The sequence below is a fragment of the Necator americanus genome, chromosome X, assembly GCF_031761385.1.
Source record: "Necator americanus strain Aroian chromosome X, whole genome shotgun sequence".
NCBI lineage: Eukaryota > Metazoa > Nematoda > Chromadorea > Rhabditida > Ancylostomatidae > Necator > Necator americanus.
Genome location: NC_087376.1, coordinates 6,540,073 through 6,559,141, shown reverse-complemented (window position 1 = coordinate 6,559,141; position 19,069 = coordinate 6,540,073). Strand labels below are relative to the sequence as shown.

At 37.1% G+C, this 19,069-nt stretch overlaps 1 protein-coding gene across 2 annotated transcripts; it reads right to left on the bottom strand.

Moving 5' to 3' along the window:
• Positions 1 to 3,551: 3,551 nt before the first annotated feature.
• On the bottom strand, positions 3,552 to 10,249 carry RB195_021648 (uncharacterized protein; the record flags this gene model as incomplete). Of its 2 annotated transcripts, none has more annotated exons than XM_064208497.1 (19): positions 3,552 to 3,716; positions 4,341 to 4,474; positions 4,527 to 4,569; positions 5,317 to 5,428; positions 5,491 to 5,562; positions 5,630 to 5,967; positions 6,074 to 6,225; positions 6,329 to 6,389; positions 6,980 to 7,050; positions 7,170 to 7,271; positions 7,326 to 7,420; positions 7,473 to 7,575; positions 7,651 to 7,810; positions 8,743 to 8,886; positions 8,940 to 9,070; positions 9,258 to 9,371; positions 9,871 to 9,971; positions 10,032 to 10,129; positions 10,193 to 10,249. In XM_064208497.1, the coding sequence occupies 19 exons, from the start codon at positions 10,247 to 10,249 to the stop codon at positions 3,552 to 3,554; spliced, it is 2,253 nt and encodes a 750-aa protein (XP_064064378.1). The 2 variants fall into 2 exon arrangements, with proteins under 2 accessions (XP_064064378.1, XP_064064379.1); XM_064208498.1 differs by having other exon boundaries at positions 6,074 to 6,180.
• Between the last annotated feature and the right edge of the window lie 8,820 nt (positions 10,250 to 19,069).

The window sequence follows — 19,069 nt, the reverse complement described above, 5'->3', positions numbered from 1 at the left end:
GGGTGGAAATTGTGGTCTTGGCCACAATTTTCTGCTTTGCTCTTCCAAAAGACCGCAGCCGTCCACGAAGCGGCCATACAAGAAGTAAGCACTCTCTCATCGCCATCAACAAGCCATCAACAAGCCATCAGCAACCCACCGGCCGTCATTAACGCACCTGCGCCAAGATGAACTCTCATGCCACTATCAACTCAACGTTAACCCACCATCCACGCCACTCCACAAACTCCGCAACAGTCGAGCCGTACGAAGGAAAACATTTGTCGAACTAGAATTTGTTCTAATTTATTTTGTGCTGTTGTCGCCCGCGGCAGTATCACCGACCCCGATGATAGATAAGGGGCGTGGTATAAAGTACCGTTCGCTGTTATGGTTATTTGCGCACATAACAACTTGTACCGTCCAAGAGTGCGGCAGACAACGCTCTGCCCACTCTATCATTCGATCATATTGCTGGCAACTGCTGCTCACCTATATTCATATAATAAACACATTCCACTGAACCACCGCGTTTTGGTCTGTTCAATTAGGGTGATAAAATCCCTAAGTCTCTGGTCACCCACTCACACAAAACATGTGTCCTGAGATATTTCAGATTCACGACAACACGTAATGTAACAAGTACAACAAGCGTAACAGTAATAGTAAGGAAAAGAAAATGGAGTATGTAATAAGTAACAAAGACAAGTAACAACTTATGCACAACAGACAACAACTGTTTAGAGCTATGAGTGTGAGTAATACCTAGTAGTAAGTATAATAAATTACATATAATAAATGTAATAAGTAAGTGTGATTATTGAAATATTAATTACCCGCCCAACATATTATAGTGTTGACAAATCCTCTCCCTTGCGATTTTAGCCGAGTTTGGTCCCTCATACTAGATAAGTTTTCAGGCAGTGTCAAAGCACCGTCGAATTGGAGGTACCTCTCCAGATTTCGCAGGGCATCTGTTCGGCGGGCCAGCAAGTTATGAAGGACCTAAAATAGCTTATTCAGAGGTACTATAAATAAATTATATAGAGATGACCAGGCGAGATGTTTTTACCGGGTCTAATTCGATGGTCCGCTGAAGAGTTGCAAACCGCCGGCAGAGAATGCCAAAAGTAGATTCGATCATTCTTCGGGCACTTGAAGAAAAAGTAATGGACAAGATCCCCTGACCATCTGATTGCTGCTGAACAACCCAGTACACCAACAGTAGCAACGATTGATTAGCTCCTGCAGCTTCACACTCGCATTACGCATGATAGAAAAGAAATTACGAAAAGAGAAGCTCTAGAGATGGGTATACGACAACAAAATGGAAATAACAGGTTTCCCACCCTCAGTCACTTCAAACTCCTATTAAGTGACAATAATAACACTCCATCCGACCAGCCCAACATTACTTCAGCTCTAGTACATTCAGTTTCCTTGTAGTATAGACAGCACCCTCTATCCCTCTCGATATATATCCTTCTGTTTCTCTTCGTCTCTCTCTTTTTCACTTTCTGCCCCAATCAGCTTACGCTGACCCATTGAACTTATCAATGGCGGATGCTAACTCGTCTTTCTACCGCTTTTTTCGATGGCGGCGTGACACGTTGTTCGCCCCACAGTAAACGTTCAATAATCATCAGAACACGGAACCACCGAACTTCGCCGCCCACGTGACTGTGAACTCTGCGGGCAGCCAAAGTCGGCGTGTATGGTAGCAAACAAATAAGAGAATTCGTGTGTTAACATATCAGGTGCAAGGATTTACATTGCATACGTGCTTATCTGTAGGATACCTGTAGTTCTCCAAAAAAGTGCTTTTCTTCTTTTGACGTACTGGATGGGCTTATTGCTCGTCCGGCTAAACAAACATCTTTTTTTTTGAACCAATGTTTTCATTATTCCGGATATAGACTAATGGCATACAGTCTGCATTTTCGATGATACTCCTCACTGTTGGACTTAACTCTTGTTTATGGTTTATTTCGTATTCAAGTCGAGGGAATAGCTGTGTCAATCTTATGTATTTTTGTCTTTTTACTGTTTATTTCTCCCAGTCTTTCACTGGGATTGCAACTTATTCCGTGATAATGGTAATGGAAAATGCTAATTTTAAGTGGAGTCGCGGTAGTAGACTTTTGCCCCCCTGTTAGAAATTTTAAAACTGTTGTATATCCTTGTATGCTGTCACTGCAACTGCGTAGAAAATTACATTCCATTAAGTTGAAGCCTACATTTGAAAAGAAAGAAGCAGCAGTTTTTCCACTAAGTCGATTTTTTTCTATAAATTCTCATTGCAGTTTTTGTGAGTACTACATTTGGTGTGGCTCCACAACAGTAGCGAATTTACATTCCAATCGGAAATTCCATGTCTCCATTCCATGAATCTGAAATTCCATGAATCTCCATGATCGGAAAAAGGCAGCATACCACGAATCTGGGGTGGTACGGATTTCAGGTGGAGTATCCATATAACGGGTCGTAGATTATGGAGACCGGGGTGATTCCGCTCATCACACCCTGCGCCTGAATGCTGTTTTGTATCATACCTTCTACTGCAGCGCGCCACCCTTGCACGCGTAGCGTCCCTTACTGCCTATGGGGGCACTCCGAATTGATTTTCGACGAATCGCAGGGCGGAGGTGGCGCAAAGGGTGGAGCGTTGCAATAGATGGCGTCGTACACCACAGCATTCTAGAGCTGGCTGTTTGCAGTGATGCGGGGAGAGATGAGCGGAACTACCCCGGCCTCCATAATCTACGACCCCGTATACGAATACTCCACCTGCATTCCGCACCTCCTCAGATTCGTGGTATGCTGCCTTCAACAATAGAACGACATTACGTTCTGGGAAGCGTCTACTTCTACTGTGTAGTAAGGCACAAGACTTTGCGCTTTTCGTAGGATCTACCGACACGTAGCAGGAACCGACCTACTAACCCTCATCTTCCAGAATCTTCCTTTAAGCTTCCGATCTTTATTTCTCCACTAAGAAGTCACCACAACGTTTTGGAAACATTTAGAGATCACTGGAATATCTAGGATAACTTGCAGTTGGGATTTGTCATCTCCGTGCCATAACTTTTTAACATTTTTATTTAATTTTAATGCACATCAAGAATGTGTAGCACCATGACATCGAAATCGATTAAAATACAAACCAAGACTAGACTAATGAAAACAATGAAAGTGGTCATCTTTTTTGGAAAGACCTCATTCGATTTTGTGCTCTGATTGAAAAATAAATAGAATGAAATAATGAAATGTAGAATGAAAGACAAAAATGGCCAATACTTATGTTATAATTTAAATTACCCTACAACCTTTTCATAACATAGATAGAAAACAGATCAATGAGAACAATCAATAATAATCGATATAGGAGGAAACATTGCAGTAAATTGATTAGAAAAATCGTACTGTATAATATTGCTCAATTTCTACGTAAAGCTTGAACTGAACACCCTTATGATTGAATTTTGTTATTCCCGAATATTAACATATTGCCACTCCAACGTGACTACAATACGTCTTTCCTTGATTATGGAAAGTTTTCATGAAAGAAAAGTTCAAATTCCATGCTCATAGTCTGCGAATGGTTGCTGTTGTTCATTGAATTCATCCAGATAATCAGGTGCGAATCCTCTTGGATCACATATAGCCACCCTCATATTATCCAATGCAACTGCGGCACGCGTGTCTGCTCTTTCGCTATTGTGCGCTACCAAGTAGAACTGAAATGAGGAGTTTGTGGATTCCGTTTCCAGTATAAAACTAATCCGATGAGAATCTATTTCTACTCAGGGAACATTCATTAATTGTTTTCTGATCAACGAGGATCGAATTGTCGTAGGTATCTTAACGGTACCATGCCACAAAATTAACGATGTTCTTCGGATTACTCCAGGAAATGACAGGGTTGATGGTAAGGATTTGCGAGTATAATCGTCGGCACACTCTGTTCCCAATAATCTTCCTGAAAAACGGCCTTTCCGTACATTTTTTCCTACGAGGCCCGTTACAACGCGCCACTTCTGTACACGCACTTCGTCTGCGACCAACCGAGCGGTAATCAGTGAGGTATCTCGGGCGGTTTATTTAGGTAAAAAATGGATAGGGTGCTGGAAAAACTAGGGCACATGAAAAGCCGGCGTTCTAAGGTGAAGGTGAATCGTAGGAAAACGCATATAGGAAGTATAATTCACACGCAGTTTTTTTTTTTGCCGATTACGGGACTATTAAATACTCGTAAGATACACCCACAACTCTATCGTTTCCTGGAAGGATCCCAATATCGTCAATTTCGTGGTATGCTGCCTTCAAGCAAAAAGTAGGTCCCACAAATCTACGAAACTTACATGAGTTGTCCCAGGTGGTAGCTGTACATGGACCGTGTTCCATCGATATGCATTTTTCGAAGTTACCGATCGCAAAATTGAAGGACATCTCGTAAATGCGGGTACACTTCGAAAAGGATTTGTGTAACGTGATCCTGAAATTGATTCCAAATTGTCCAAGTAGTCACAAAAACAATATGAACAAACCGGTAAACCTAAGCACAATCGAATTGTTGTCATTTGTGATGGTCTAAAATATTGAAAGAGTAGCACATTTAACGATCGTGTCGCATTCATTTTTGGAGATTCAAGGATTGCAATGTCTCCTGGATCAAGAATTGTGGATACAAACTGGCCATTTGCAGCAGCTGAAATTAGGCTCCAATGGGAAGAACTCTATTATAACTCCCTTATAATTCTTTCATCTAGCTCAATTGAAACCCAGAAAAAAGAATTATACGAACTTGGGCGTATATCGGTACCACCAGTGAGAGGATAACCATATCCACGATTTCTCAATGTCCATGGTTTTTTCGTCAGTCCATGATTTAAATAACTGCAAGCATTGTCTGGAAAAAAAAAGTTATTTGGTCAGCACCTTTAATTCGATTTCATAGGTTAGGAATAAGACCACTGTATGTTTTGCCATAAATCTTTGAAGATGCTCAAAAACTTTCTCCCATAAAATAATATTTAATAAAAATAATACTTGTTATATTTGGAAGAAGGAAGTGCAACAAATTCTTTTTGATTATATGTTTTAATAATGAAAAGTTGTACCATTTTAGAAGTTTTGTGAGGGTGAGAAAAACTACTGTTCTTTGACTTTAGTATTTTAAAGTTTTTGACTATTTTGTAAAGATATTCTTTGTTGTTTTAACTCCTTTATAAAAGTAGAAAGTATTTCTTGTACGAGAAATTCTCTATGCACTGTTTCTACATTGCATTCATATCACTTTTGAATTAATTCTAGTCAGGATCAGCGGTATTTTCTCACTGATACATATCTCTTACCATCAAAATTACAATTAAGAGAATCGCAGTAATTTTCGTGGATCGGCTCCTCTGTTGTAGGCATTGTTGGAGTGACCCAACGAAACGGTGGTTTCCTAGGAATATCAGGTAAAAGACAGAATTTTAGTGACAACTGGTGATAACAATAGTCACTAACTGAGTAGTAGACCATCGTGATGTTCTCTCTCTTGGATAATCCGGTACTCGTGTAGTAGTGGAAATAATTCGCCTAAATATTATTTGAGTAGCTTTTTTTCTATTGTGTGTTGAAATTTTTAAGAGTAGAGATTTCTTACGTTGGATGAGGTTTCTTTTTTGGATATGGATCCTTAGTGAGTGGTTTGACAATCGGTGGTAAGGTGATGACCCTCGGAGTTGGCCAGATCATATTCGTCTTACGTGTAACTGATACACGTGTAGGAATAGTCTCTTCATCAGTGATAATCATTTCTTCGGAAGTAAAAATATCGATTGGTTCGGTTGTAGTTGATGGTGATGGTGGTGGAACAGTAGTGGAAATGGTTACAGGTCGTTCAACTCGGTCCGGATGCACACATTCTCCAATATATGCGATCTCATCGATTACCAAAAAACGATTTTTCACACCTTTTTCCCAATGAGGAACTAGATTGAGCTGTAATAAAATAGATTAATGAATTATATTTTTGCTAAAAGTTTTTAGAAAATCTGAAGATAAATGGAAAGGAAGAAATAGAAAAAGAATAACTTAATGAACGTACCGTAAATGGTTCCGTAATACTTTTTGTAAGGTCGAATACCGCTAATCTGCTCTCATGCCTCGTACTAATACCTTGATCAATGCACTCGATTAACTGACTGTCGACACCTGAACTCATTTTCAAATGAGGGCACGTAATTTGTCGGAACTTATCTGTACCAACAGAAAACAGTGGAAATCCAGAATATCGGGCTTGGATTTGCTACATACAGTCATTTGTGCATTTTAGGAACTTTTTTCGTGCTTATGGACTCACCATGGCCTAGGATACACACTTGAAGCACAATATCACCGTTAGACCAGTATCGGAAGAGTAGCTGAAAAATGTTTTTATTGTTTTCTCCTGAAGTCTTTTTTTCCCTGAAGTCAGATATGAACGCTGTTTTGGATTCATCACGAGAAACTGCATTCATGGATGTCATGTACAACATCCACATGCATACGATAGGTTGTGTAATAACACTCTGTAGTTCACTTATAGAGTGGATTTTGTGGAATTTTCCTTGATTTCTGCCATAATTCAATGCTTAGCTTATAAGAAACTTGAAAATGTGTAAAAGATATCTACAAAATGATGTTAACTTCGCTATACTTTGGATAAAATCTGATAAGGATGGATGCCAAAAGAGAAAAGGTAAAAAAATTAGAGTTTACTTCTTTGCTTAAAAAAAAACTTCTTATACCAGTATGCGACTTTTCTGCACTTAAAAAGTTATGAATGTTAGGTTTGGAACAGCGGAAAAGCTTGAATTTTCCAAAATTAATTAGATTTCGGTTTGAATAATAAAAAAAAGTTTGTGTTTTTTCAACTTACTACATTCTTCATCAGTGCTCAATCTGTTGTACGTGTTCAATTTCCGGATCACTCTCAGGATTCTTATCAAAAAAAAGATCTAGCAGCACAAACCTTTCCAGGTCCAGTTTGACATCGAATAGGATCACTGGTTAACATTGCTGTACCCTGAAGCACTAATGCTGCTGGATATGATGGAAGTAGTGTTGGATCAGCTACGGACTCTTCCAGCGACGGAATGGCGCATGAAAAACGGAATTTTCAGAAATTCTCTTATTTTTTAAAAATTATCCACGTCATCTACCTTTTTCTATAACTGCCCATCTTCCTGCTTCTGCTCCCCATTGACAAGCAAATTCATTGTTAAAATCGCATAGAAGTTTTGCTGATTCGCCAATGATCGTACCTTTAAGAAACGTGCAGAATCTCTTCGTAAACGATGCATAAATGCTGCAATTACCTGTTCGTCTGTCAAAAAGCGGTCTCGTCTTGTTACCAAGCACCATTAATTCAAATGGTACATCCGTAGAGGAGGACGGTAAAGGGATAGCTGTTCTAGAAAAAAAAATGACGTCACTTTATCCCATTCCGAGAACATTCCACTTACTTTCTTTCTACTATAGAATTTTCCGATGAGGTTTGATTCGGGAGGTCAACTGTGACTTCTTCGATTGATATTTCTTCTGTAGTAAGAGGTAGAGTGAATGTTGCTGAAAAATAAAATAAAATGGATAGAATAAAAATAGGGAAAATTTGGATAATAGCGATGATTAAAACACATTTACTTGTTTCTGTTGTCGTTGTAGTTGGTGGTTCAGTAGTAGTGGTAGTAGTAGTGGTAGACGTTGTAGTAGTACTAGTACTAGTAGTTTGAGTAGTAATAGGAGAAATTGTCGTTATCGTCCTCCTTGTCCATGGAATAATTTTTGGTGGTATAACGGTTGACTAAAAAGAGCGATTAATTAAAAAAAAAAAAGTGTTTTCTTTCTTAGTCCACGAAAACAGCGAACACATTCACGAATTTCATGTTCTGGACATCCTCGTTAAGTTGTGACCAGCGCATTCCCCTTATTTTCAGTGCTGAACCTATCCTGTTCCCGACAATGCTTTCATTGTCCTCAAATTTTCTTCTCCTGACGCTCGCTACGCTGACAGTATGCTTTCGCTTGAAATGAATCGTTGCGATCCAGGGATTTGTGACAGTAATTGTTGCCATTTCGTGAACCGGTCTGGGCAGGTTTTCGCGGTTTCTTGGATTTATGAAACTTTCGTTCAGAAGATGACTACGTCTCAAAAGCTCCTGGTTACATCCCGGAATTGAATCGCGTTCATAAGGTGCTAATAGTCCAATAATATGACTAGTTTTGTGGAGTTTCTTACTACTATAGCTTAGAACTGGTAAAACACTGCTACTGCATTAAAAAAAAAAACAAATGGTAGGGAATTGAGGCAGTAAACCGATTTTTCCAGGAATAGCGCTTAAATGGCATCATAGCAACTAATTTATTATTATGTTCCGGATTATAAATCCGATGTGGATACTTTGGAATGGTGTCATCAAAACCAATAAGTGAGAAGGTAATAAGATAAAAGGTATATGGTTGTATACATTTCCTATATTGCTTAATTGAAGAATTCTGGCAAATTCTAACATGCATTGGCACTATAGAAAAATCCATAAGTGCAAACGTTAGTCCTTATCTTACAAAAATAAGCATTATTTATTTAAAATCTGTGTCAAAATTAATAAACGAGATCCCGAAAAAAGTTTAACTTATTTTTTGGAAGCTCTTTTCAAGCTATCCCAGAACAAGAAGCACCAGAGAAACACTAGAGAAGCGATCATTCATATTATTAGAAAAATAATGTGGACTCACTCCGTAAATCCCAATAGCTTTTCCACGAATACCAGGAGAAGGTGGTGGAACCGGTACTGCTATACCTTCCCGACATGTAGTAGCATCATATCGAATATCGTCAATAATTAAAACTCCAGGCAAATTATTGGATGCTATCATCACCTAAAGAAAAAAAAATAGTAGATATTGTATGATTCTTGTTTTTTGAGACATACACGAAATGGTTTCTGTATTTCGGGGATTTTGAGGAATACTTTTCCTGGCATCACCGATGAGCTCAGCATTCCAGTACAATTGAATCGTTCTCCGTTAATATCCGTTAGACATATTTCCAGATCAGCACTTCCTAGAATTTCATCTACTAATGTCATTAGAATTTCAATTTTTAGCTATTTTCGAATTCATAGTTTAACTTAACCCGTCTTTTTTTTACAATTTGGAAGATCTAGTAAATTCTTAAATCTCTATTTTAACAGATTCCCTCATGAATATTGGATCGACAGATGAATATTTTCGTGAATAACGAAACTAACCGATTGCCCAATAAATGAATGAAAGATCGGCCGAACCCCTTTGACAACGGATTTCATCTGTCATAAGGGCATCAACTGGATTTCCGCGTTGCTCGATGAGTACAAATGGTTCTCCTGAAAATGTTTTCCTTAAAGTAGCGTGATGCAGTTAGATTGGATTTTGTAGTAAGCTAATCCTTAGAAGACATCTATGTTTCCCTTAAATATAGAACAACATGAAAAATTTAAACTCTTTCTTATTCGTAAATTCGTAAATTCTTGGGAGGATCTTCATCTAATTCTACTGTTTTATTGTGCAGTATTAGAAAATTTAAAAAAAAATTTCGCTTGGAAGTGAAGGCGGAGGTGAATGGTGTTCTTCAGAGAAAATATCGCAAAGGAACACTCCACAGGATACGTAGGATACTTCTCCCGTGATCCTTAGGTACACTAACTGCAGTTGAGTTACTAAGTAAAATAAGAGTTATTGGTGTGCTAATTATGTAAATAGGTACTCTACCTACATTGCTACCTTTAACTCCTTTTTTCAAAATTTATTTTGTTTCTTTTATCTATTTATATTTATATTGTTTTTCTTATCACATTAATATGCTATACATCAAAGTAATCTTACTCGGTAACTGCATTGTGCCCGTTGCTGCTAACCATAACAAACTATCGGGTTCTCCTCGTGCAATCCTCCAATGATCCGGTGTACCACCTACTGAGGCCCATCTGGAAAAATCCATATTTTCTCGGTCACTTTCAAGTTTGGAATGTTTGTGCATTTCAAACCGGCAATCGCTGTCAAATGAACAATCATATGACAAATATTCATGATTTGCTGGATACGGTGGCAAATCCGATGTTGTTACAAACAGTCCAAGTGCAACCTAAATTAGCTGATTCTCCTGAAGGAAATTCCCAGAAAAAAAATGAATGATAAAGTGTTCTACCTGTAGTATACGGCTAACTAGACTGTTTGGGCTGTTTGGCGATGTTCCTCGCTCCATCTCCAAAATGGAGGATGGTGGATCCAATATTCAGCCTCAAAAATCGCTAACGTCAAAATTAGATCTGGATGGTACTATATAGTGTGTGTATTGATAAAACAGTAAAGGAGAAAGAGAAGAAAATGGAATACTTCGATATTTTTATTTTAAACCGTATGAGATTTCAGGCACTTTCACACAATTCGAAATGATTAAAGAACATATATACATTTATGGAACAATAGAGAATAGCTAAATTTAGTTTCAAATCCAAGCAATAAATAGATAAAATACGGACAAAACCATATGGTCAGGAGGAAAATGCATAATTTAAAGGAGACACAAAGGAATACTGTTTTTTCGTCTGTGTACTGCAGAAAGGAGTATAACCTGTAGAAGAGTGAGTTCACTTTAATCTGAGTTTTATTTGAGAAATTTAGAAAAACAAGAGGACCCTAATTTTTTGATTCATTAAAATCAATGAACGAATAAAAGAAAAATGGATAATGTGCACCGGTGCTTGCCAATCCTCGATTTAGAGATGCGCCTACGCGTTCAACTTTCAGGATCAGATTCGTTTGAGGTTTTCTGACCTCGTATTCGGGCTATACAATGAAATGTGGGGGCAGCCGATTCGTCAAGTCAGTGTTTTTATTCTGCGCTACTAGCAGTACTAGTGGTAACAATTTATCGAAGTCGGAGTGTGGAAAGGATTGGTTTGCTTTGAGGCGGTTTCGAACTATCAACTTCGTGCAGTCGCAACCGAACCTCTTACCGACTACACTATATTCGTCCTTAAGAGCTGATAGCTACTCTACTTAATTAAGCACCACTGTTATTACTATCTGTTAGTGTTATTGAGTAGAAATCTTGCTGAAGAGGAAAAAATATCGGAACTGCTTCGGGAAATTGGCGCTACAACCGGCGGACATTAATCCTACTTCGCGCCGAAATACCGAAAGATCCAGTGAAGATTTGACAGGATGCGAATTTTGATGACATACAAATGGTTTCTATTGGCGATGGTTAAGCTTCCTACATGTTGCAAGATCCAGAAAGAGTGATGTTAAGGGGCAATACACTACATTAATCCTTCCCCAAGTTCACTGAGGAAAGCAATTGCAAGGAATTAAGAAATTGTTGAGGTGGTTAGTAATATATATGGATGGGAAGAAAAACACTTCATTAAAGTTATATTTGTTATAAAAATGACAAAAATGAGATGGATTAGGAAAAGCTTACTTCGAACAATAAAAAAAAATAAAAATAACCATTTTTTTTAACATAAACATGTAGTAGTTATTAGCGATTGATTGGATGATGTTGAGAAGTATTAGTGAAGCTTTGGTTTTCCCGCTATTTATTTTTTTCTGATGTTTAGAAGGATCATTAGGATTTTTATCGTATCTTCATAGAAAAAATATGTTCGGATCATTATCATAAAGTCATAAGAAGAGAAACAAGTTTTTTTTGTTTGCTTGAGAAACAAAGAAAAAAATCAATAAAACGTATTTGTGAGTTCTGTAAATAGATGGGGTTAGTTCAAAATTTCCAGGAATTAGAATAAGGATTCTTGAAGATAAAGGACTGGTCAAGTTTGCTGAAGTTTTTTATTGTCATTGTAACCATTTGAAACTATCCACAATTTTTTCAAATGTACTGGATTTTTAAATAAAACACAAAATGTTGAATAAGACCTATCATTTCAAGAAGCATGCGAAAATGATGTGATTTTACGTGAACTTGACAGGTCTCACCTTCCGTGAACATTTTGAGTGCATCGCACACACATTCGGCGATGAATGGAAACGTGCACACTCGAAACGTTCATTTATCAACTCACGCCTCCAAGAATTAGTCACGAATGCCAAGAGCAGATAATGAATGATAATTAACATGGATGTTCTCGTTCATGGATAAATGTGGCTGATCAAAATGTTCAGATCAACTGTGAAGCGCTTTGCAAAGCTTAGTTGCAATGCACACTTAAAATAAAACAGACTTACCATGTCCTATTGTTCGAGAATGAACACATTTTAATTAATTAAATGAATAGAAGAAAATATGGTAAGTTTTGGATAGGACAAAAAAAGTCGAGCGGGACAAAATTTTTGTATCTCCTTCATCCAGATATCTCCAGGTGTGATCTCTAACTGGGAATCAAAATTTCTTAAATTCAAAGGCACGGGTATCAGAAAATTGACGATTTTGGAAAGTCTACACAAACAGGTAGCGGTATAGTTAGCGAGTATGAATGTGACAATTCCCCATGCACCCACCAGTAATCCAGAAAAAAAAAACCATGTGAAACAGCGTTCGTGGTGTGTAATCCCGTTCTACAATGATGTAATTTATTACGCGATAGAACGTGCTGGAAATTTTCGTCTTCCGACGCCTGTAATCCAACTATGGGTGGGTCAAATAAAAAGTAGACTCCTCTGCGCTACCTGGAACAATAGTAGACTCGTAGAGGATTGCCTTCAGACTAGCAGCCGTAATAAGTTGCATCGTTGGAGACACGGATCACGCATGGCTGTCTGTTTTGTCGTTCTCAGAATTACGTGGGGAATTGATCGTGATCACGCTTATTTCGTACCCCTATCTAGATCTTCCTTTATCTCTTCATGAAAAGATCCGAACATCGTCAATTTCGAAGTACGCGGCCTTCAAGGAAATGTTTGCCTGTGTTTCATGGTTAAAAAATTGTTAACCAATGAAATATAATGCCTATCAAAATACCTACAACATAAAATATCGATTTTCTGAGGACAGAGGTCTCATCGCGGCAAAACGCTGACAAAAAAGGAAAGATTTTTGTGATGTAAAGCATTTTTGTTATATCTACTGGAAACTCTCCAGATGTTTTCTGTATTTTTATGATGAGATAGTTATGGTTGAAAAAATAACGATCACTCTCAAGAAGAGAGATAAAGATTAAGCAGAGTTAGCTTTTTTTTATTATCTTGCCGCTTTAAACGATTCCAGAAGGTGATCTACTTACAATCCATGTGCGCAAATTTTCAAATTCATCGATTCTCTGTATACTTTATTTAGAAACGAAACCGTGCTCTCGTGATGAATGCGAACAAAACCCTTTCAACTTTTTCCTCCCTTCCAATGACTTCCCTGTGGTTACTTCCAGAACTAAATTTGGAACTTAAAAAAATAACAGTTGCGTATTAATCATTTTATCGTCTTTTGTTTGATGTAACATCACAAAATCCTCATTAGTTCTTTCTTTTTAATTTTTTTTAGAAAAATTAAAAAGAGAAAATATTCAACATCTCTAAATCCAGGTCCAGTTATGTCATTTAGTTAGGAATGAGATAGCAAATTAGATGGCTTAGAAAAATTTAGGAAAAGGACAACAATTTGAAATATGAAATAGGAACATCTTCCTGATCTTCGTGGATTTTGCGTAACAATGTGGAACATAGCTGGAATTCTTTGTAAGACGCAAGGACTTTCGGGCGGAAAAGTTTCAATATCATTTTGGACGATGTATCGAATAGATCGCAGCACCAGAGAGTTTCAGGAGCCGTAACGAAAAATCGTGTAATCAGATGCTGCGCCAACGACGTTCCCACATGAGGCTACCCGGAAAGGATAATGTGACCCAGTTGAAGACGTTACTGTAGGCTATTGTCATAGATCGTAGGAGGTTGGGGCATGAAATGTGTAAAGGTATATGAGCGAAGAATACTTGAATGGCGAGTCGAACAACTCAGGCGGGGAGGATTTCAAAGCTATAACCGAAGGATGTCACGACCACACTTGTTACATTCGGTCAGTCCATCGCGAAAACACCGCTCGGCAAACACTCCACTCCAAGGTAACACCATAGATTCGTGTTCGTTTTTTTATCTGATGGTGGAACTTTTCAGTTTTTTGGGACCATAAAAAACACGACTCAATCCCAACTCCTCGACCGGACACAAACATCTATGCAAATTTTGAGAGTTCCTTTACGAGGAGGATGAGATCGAGGAGGATGAGATCGAGGAGGAGAAGAAAGTTAGCGTGTTGACTTACTTGCTCGGAAAAAAGTCCAGAGAATTTATGTTTGAGAATCGAACGAGAAAACAAAAAAATAGTGGGGTATTTTTTTCGATGCCTCTTTAGTACATAGAATTCAGTAATTCAAGAGATTTTCTTGATGTAAAAAATACCTATTTATTTGAACCTTCTAAAGTAGGGAGCACCAAATTTCTAGAATATGATTGAATATTCTTCATTATGGTAGCAACATGATGGATCATTAAATAGTTGGAAGATTAAACATGAGTTAATCTGTCTGTTTCCAGAAAGGAAAAAATGAGGAACAGACTATTTTAAAAGGTTTTCTACTAGGAATATCCACAAGGATGTGATGGATAAATGTAATTGTAATTGTAAGGATAATTGTAGAGGTAGTGAAATTCATTAAAAACAACATAACCCCACTAAGATAATGTCGTGGTGTTCGTCGCTTTTATAGGTAAGAAATCCTGTATTGTCACGATAGGGTAGAGTTTAGTGAGTGGAAAAAAGTCTGCTTCCGGATTAGGACTGCGGCAAACATCGTTTAGCCGATGAAAAAGTGCGAATTAGTGGACAACGTGTGACGTGTACCGTTCGTTGTTCACGGATTTTGATCTAATCTAAGCTAACGCGACACAAAGTTCATTATGCTGAGGTTTTTTTGAAGGCAACAAAACTACATCAAATTCGCATAAATTGGATTTAAAAAATTCCACAAATCTTATTTGATCTATTCTTAAGAAATGCTAGTCATTTTATCCTCAATAGTGATGAGTTCACTTAAGTGTTTAGCAATAAATGTTCAGAAAAGTAAGCATGAATTGTTTCCAGCGACAAATTGTTATTCCAGAGTTTAAAAAGAGTGTAGAAGAGAAAAATAAGGAGATATGAGGTTGAAATGGAATTTAATGATGAGATTATGAATCATCCAGATATTTTAGGATGTGGTATGCTAGTTCAGAAGCATCATAAAGGTTTTTATTTCTGGAAAAGAAAAAGAGGATAATGGTGGTAGAATAAACGTAAAAATGTTTGAAATATAGATATCCTCAGCAGGAAGCGATGCTCCACGTATATGGTATTTGCCCGAGTCGAGTGTTGCCTATTGTATATTTCCGTGGGGACCAAGTAAAACATGATTATCCCACCTCCGCTCTTCTGTTTACTTTGACGACTGTAGATCGTATAGATTAACACCTTGTCTATGGACACCTACTGTTGACCGGCTGGCTTACTCTTGAATATTTCAAGGGGACCAGAAAACCAGTAATTCTTATCCATCTCATTTATTTCGAAAAGATTTTTGAAGCGATCACTTAAATAATTAAATTCCTCCATAGTAGAAAAATTACTATTACTAATTACTGTAACTAATAAAATAATTTGCACATGAAGATTTTTTTATTTGAAATGAACTGAGCACACCAGGAAAGTTATTTGTTTTTCTTTTTTAGAGGGTAATACTGTAAATATGTTGCCTTGGATTCCTAATAAAGAAGGAAATCATTGTTTCGAACTTGGTATCAACAGATTCTTAAATCTAAGAGATGACGAAAAAACTTGGACCCAATATTATTAATTTTTATTTGCTATATTATATCATTCTTGCTAATGATGAAAGAAAATCCATACAAAATAAGACGAGAAGACATAGGAGAGCAGAAATTGTTTGGAGTACCGACACTTATTGTGCCTAATAACATAATTTCCTGCAAAATATACGAAAACAATTTATTTTTTCTGGAAAAAGTGCTCATAAATCTTCTGCTCATGCTCTCATGTTGTGATCTTCACTTAATTACTGAACATGCGGCGATGCAATAGGTTATAACGACATTTCAAAATTATACCTAAATCCGAAATCCGAAAAACTTTTCACTCATTCACAGATGTAACTTTAATAGTAATGAGAGTTCGTGAAAACTTCTGGAATAGTTCAAGGAACAGATCTCCTCAAATCACTTCTAAGGAACTGCAGTGGACGTGTTAGGTTCACAGTACATATAGACAGATCCCTGAAGAAAAAGACATATTAGCACGCGAGCGCAAGTCCTGAAATTAAGTAAGAGTCCATGAAATATTCCAAAGAAACTTTATTTAAGGTTATCATCCTTGTTTAGTCATTTAGATATTAGACAACAAATGGTTTATACAGTAATATTCGATAAAACTACAAATATAAATATTTTTTTGTCATCAGACATTTTTGCCATCCATTGTGGATTTAGAGATTTAAAGTCAAGTGATTCAAACGAATGAACTGGTCCATATCATTTATGAAATAGCAGGAATCTTCAAAGAAATTTGTTTATCCTTCTCACTAATGAATTGTTTCCTGTATTTGTTAATGAAATTAAACTGATCATAAAAAAAAAACCTTTAATGTGGTTTTTTTAAAAGCAATTAAATCTGAGATTGTCTAGTAATTGTTTCAGCGCTAATAAAAACGCTTGAAAAAATTGAAAATTTTCAGGAAAATGAGCTCTTTTTTGGTGATGACAACCAAATCATAAAAAGTAATATTTAATAGCAGTAATAACTCTGTCATATACAGTAGTTTGATATCAATTCCTGAAAAATCCTGGATCACACTTTTGGGAGCGCTAAAGAAAATGGGGAAAGGGACAAAATAATGTGGGGTTGATTGAACCCGGAGATAACACACATAAATCAATAAAACTTGCCACCCTGAAGGAAAATTTGTGAAGATAAATGTAGGGCATTTTTTCAGAAGGAACAAACAAAAATGATACAAAATAGTGGATAAAAACTTTCCAACGCCAGAGATTTGAAGTAGAAAATGTGATAAAAGCGTAAAATAAAATAAAATATTATAAAGTAATAGTAAAGTAAATGTTGTTGCGGGATTGGATTTGTGCATGACATGGTAAGTATGGAGGCAGCTGAGGAAAAAGAAGAAGAAAAAATTCTTCACCCTCATTCTTTCATAAAACTTAGACATGTGAAGAGCTGTTATCCAGATCTTGTGTTCTATTTGTTAGTTTTTTTTTCAGCAAACACTCATCAAAAATTAGAAATTTGAGGTGAAAAAAACGAGAACAACACGATGACAGTAAAACTGTGAAGTGGAGGTAATGCACTAAATGGACTGTGTACATAGTGGAACCGTGATGAATGACTCTATCAAGGTAGGTGAAAGTCAACAGCAGAACATGAGTTCCGAGATGATTGACAAATAAAACTACGATTGTGCAGTGAGGTGAGCGATGGATTAAGTATTCAAGGTGCGGCACAAATTTCAATACGTTCCAGCGTGAATACGAACCGGTCGGTCATTGACGTCGACATACAGGAGGCCATTCAAAACCTAAGATGACCACTACAATAGTAGCGATGTAAGCGAACTTCGAAAATTCCGAGAGATATTTCGTCGAGGAGCCTTACGAATACATTGGTAGTGTTGGTATTGAGGCGATTCTTTCTTGGATTCTACGATTTCTCGTAAAATCCAAGCTTCAAGAAAGATCGATGCATTGCTAGTGGAGCGAAAACGATCAAGCGACCTGCCCCGCTAGGAAAGCCACTCTTCTCGCCGCATTCGAACCCCGGATACACGATACAAGCCAGACGATCCCATTTTCACGCTACCTGACATCAATCACTAATTGCTGGAGTGATAGCCTTAGCGTAGACGCATCGCATTGTGTATCATGCTAATCCTCCGAGGAAAAAAGCAGATCGCATTACGATTTTTTAAAAATCTGTTTCGAATTTATTCATTTTACATCTGCACTTTAAAAAAAGCCCGTATACTCCGGAAAACACTTTCGGAAGTAACGCAAGTGCTCGCTTCGTGCCCGCAGTTTGCGGGTGTTCAAAATCATGTGTAAAAAAATGTTAGAAATTGTCTCTCCTTATTATCACAGACACTTCGAAACCATTGCGATGTGTATGAAATAAATTTATGAAAAGGACAAATTAAAACAACATACGTGTTTTTCTTCGACACGAAGAAAAAGTGGAAGATCAAACGTGTTTTTCTCTTAAAGCTTCTCCGATTTAAAAAAATTTAACTCGCACTGGATCATGAATTTGATGAGGCAGCCAAAAAATCGGTTCCGGATGCAACCCCAAAAAACTTCTTTGTTCCTAGAGCTATGCGCGAGCTAATGATGCTTGACAGTCGCTATTCTAACTTAATTGAGGCCAATCATCCGGCCTCACAATTTCGAAAAATATATTGACTAAAATAAAAAGAAAAGAGAAGAAAAATATTGACGATTTTTTGTTACCACGGAGAGAAATTATATTATATTTATTTTATATATTTTTGAGAAAATTGTATTGTTCTTGTGATAGTTTAAATTCTTCAACTTGACCTTGCCGGTCCAATCACAGTGAATCCGCAAATTAGATTGTTTGTGAGGAGAACCCTTATGAAGAGAATTTTCAAGAAGCATCCTTGACATAATTACATACTACGTGTATTATAATGGACAAAATAAAGACGATGTTGTCTGCAATACAGTTGTGTCGTTCAAAAGATATAAAGAAGAGTAAGTGTACTAAAAAATGATGGATTAGGTGCATCTCGTCAAGATTCACAATTATTTTTTAATGTGCGATGGGCGGTGGAGCGCAATCGGTAAGAGGTCTGGTGAGGAAGGCAAAGCTTGTAGGAGCTAACCAAACAAAGAATGAAGGTTACTGTATTTTATTTATTATTATCGTGTCGGAAATTATTATTATTATTTATTATTATTACATTATTATTATGTTATTATACATATTATTACATATTTATTATTATTAATTTTTTTTATTTTATCGTACGGAAATCACAATTGGTTCCCTCTTCAA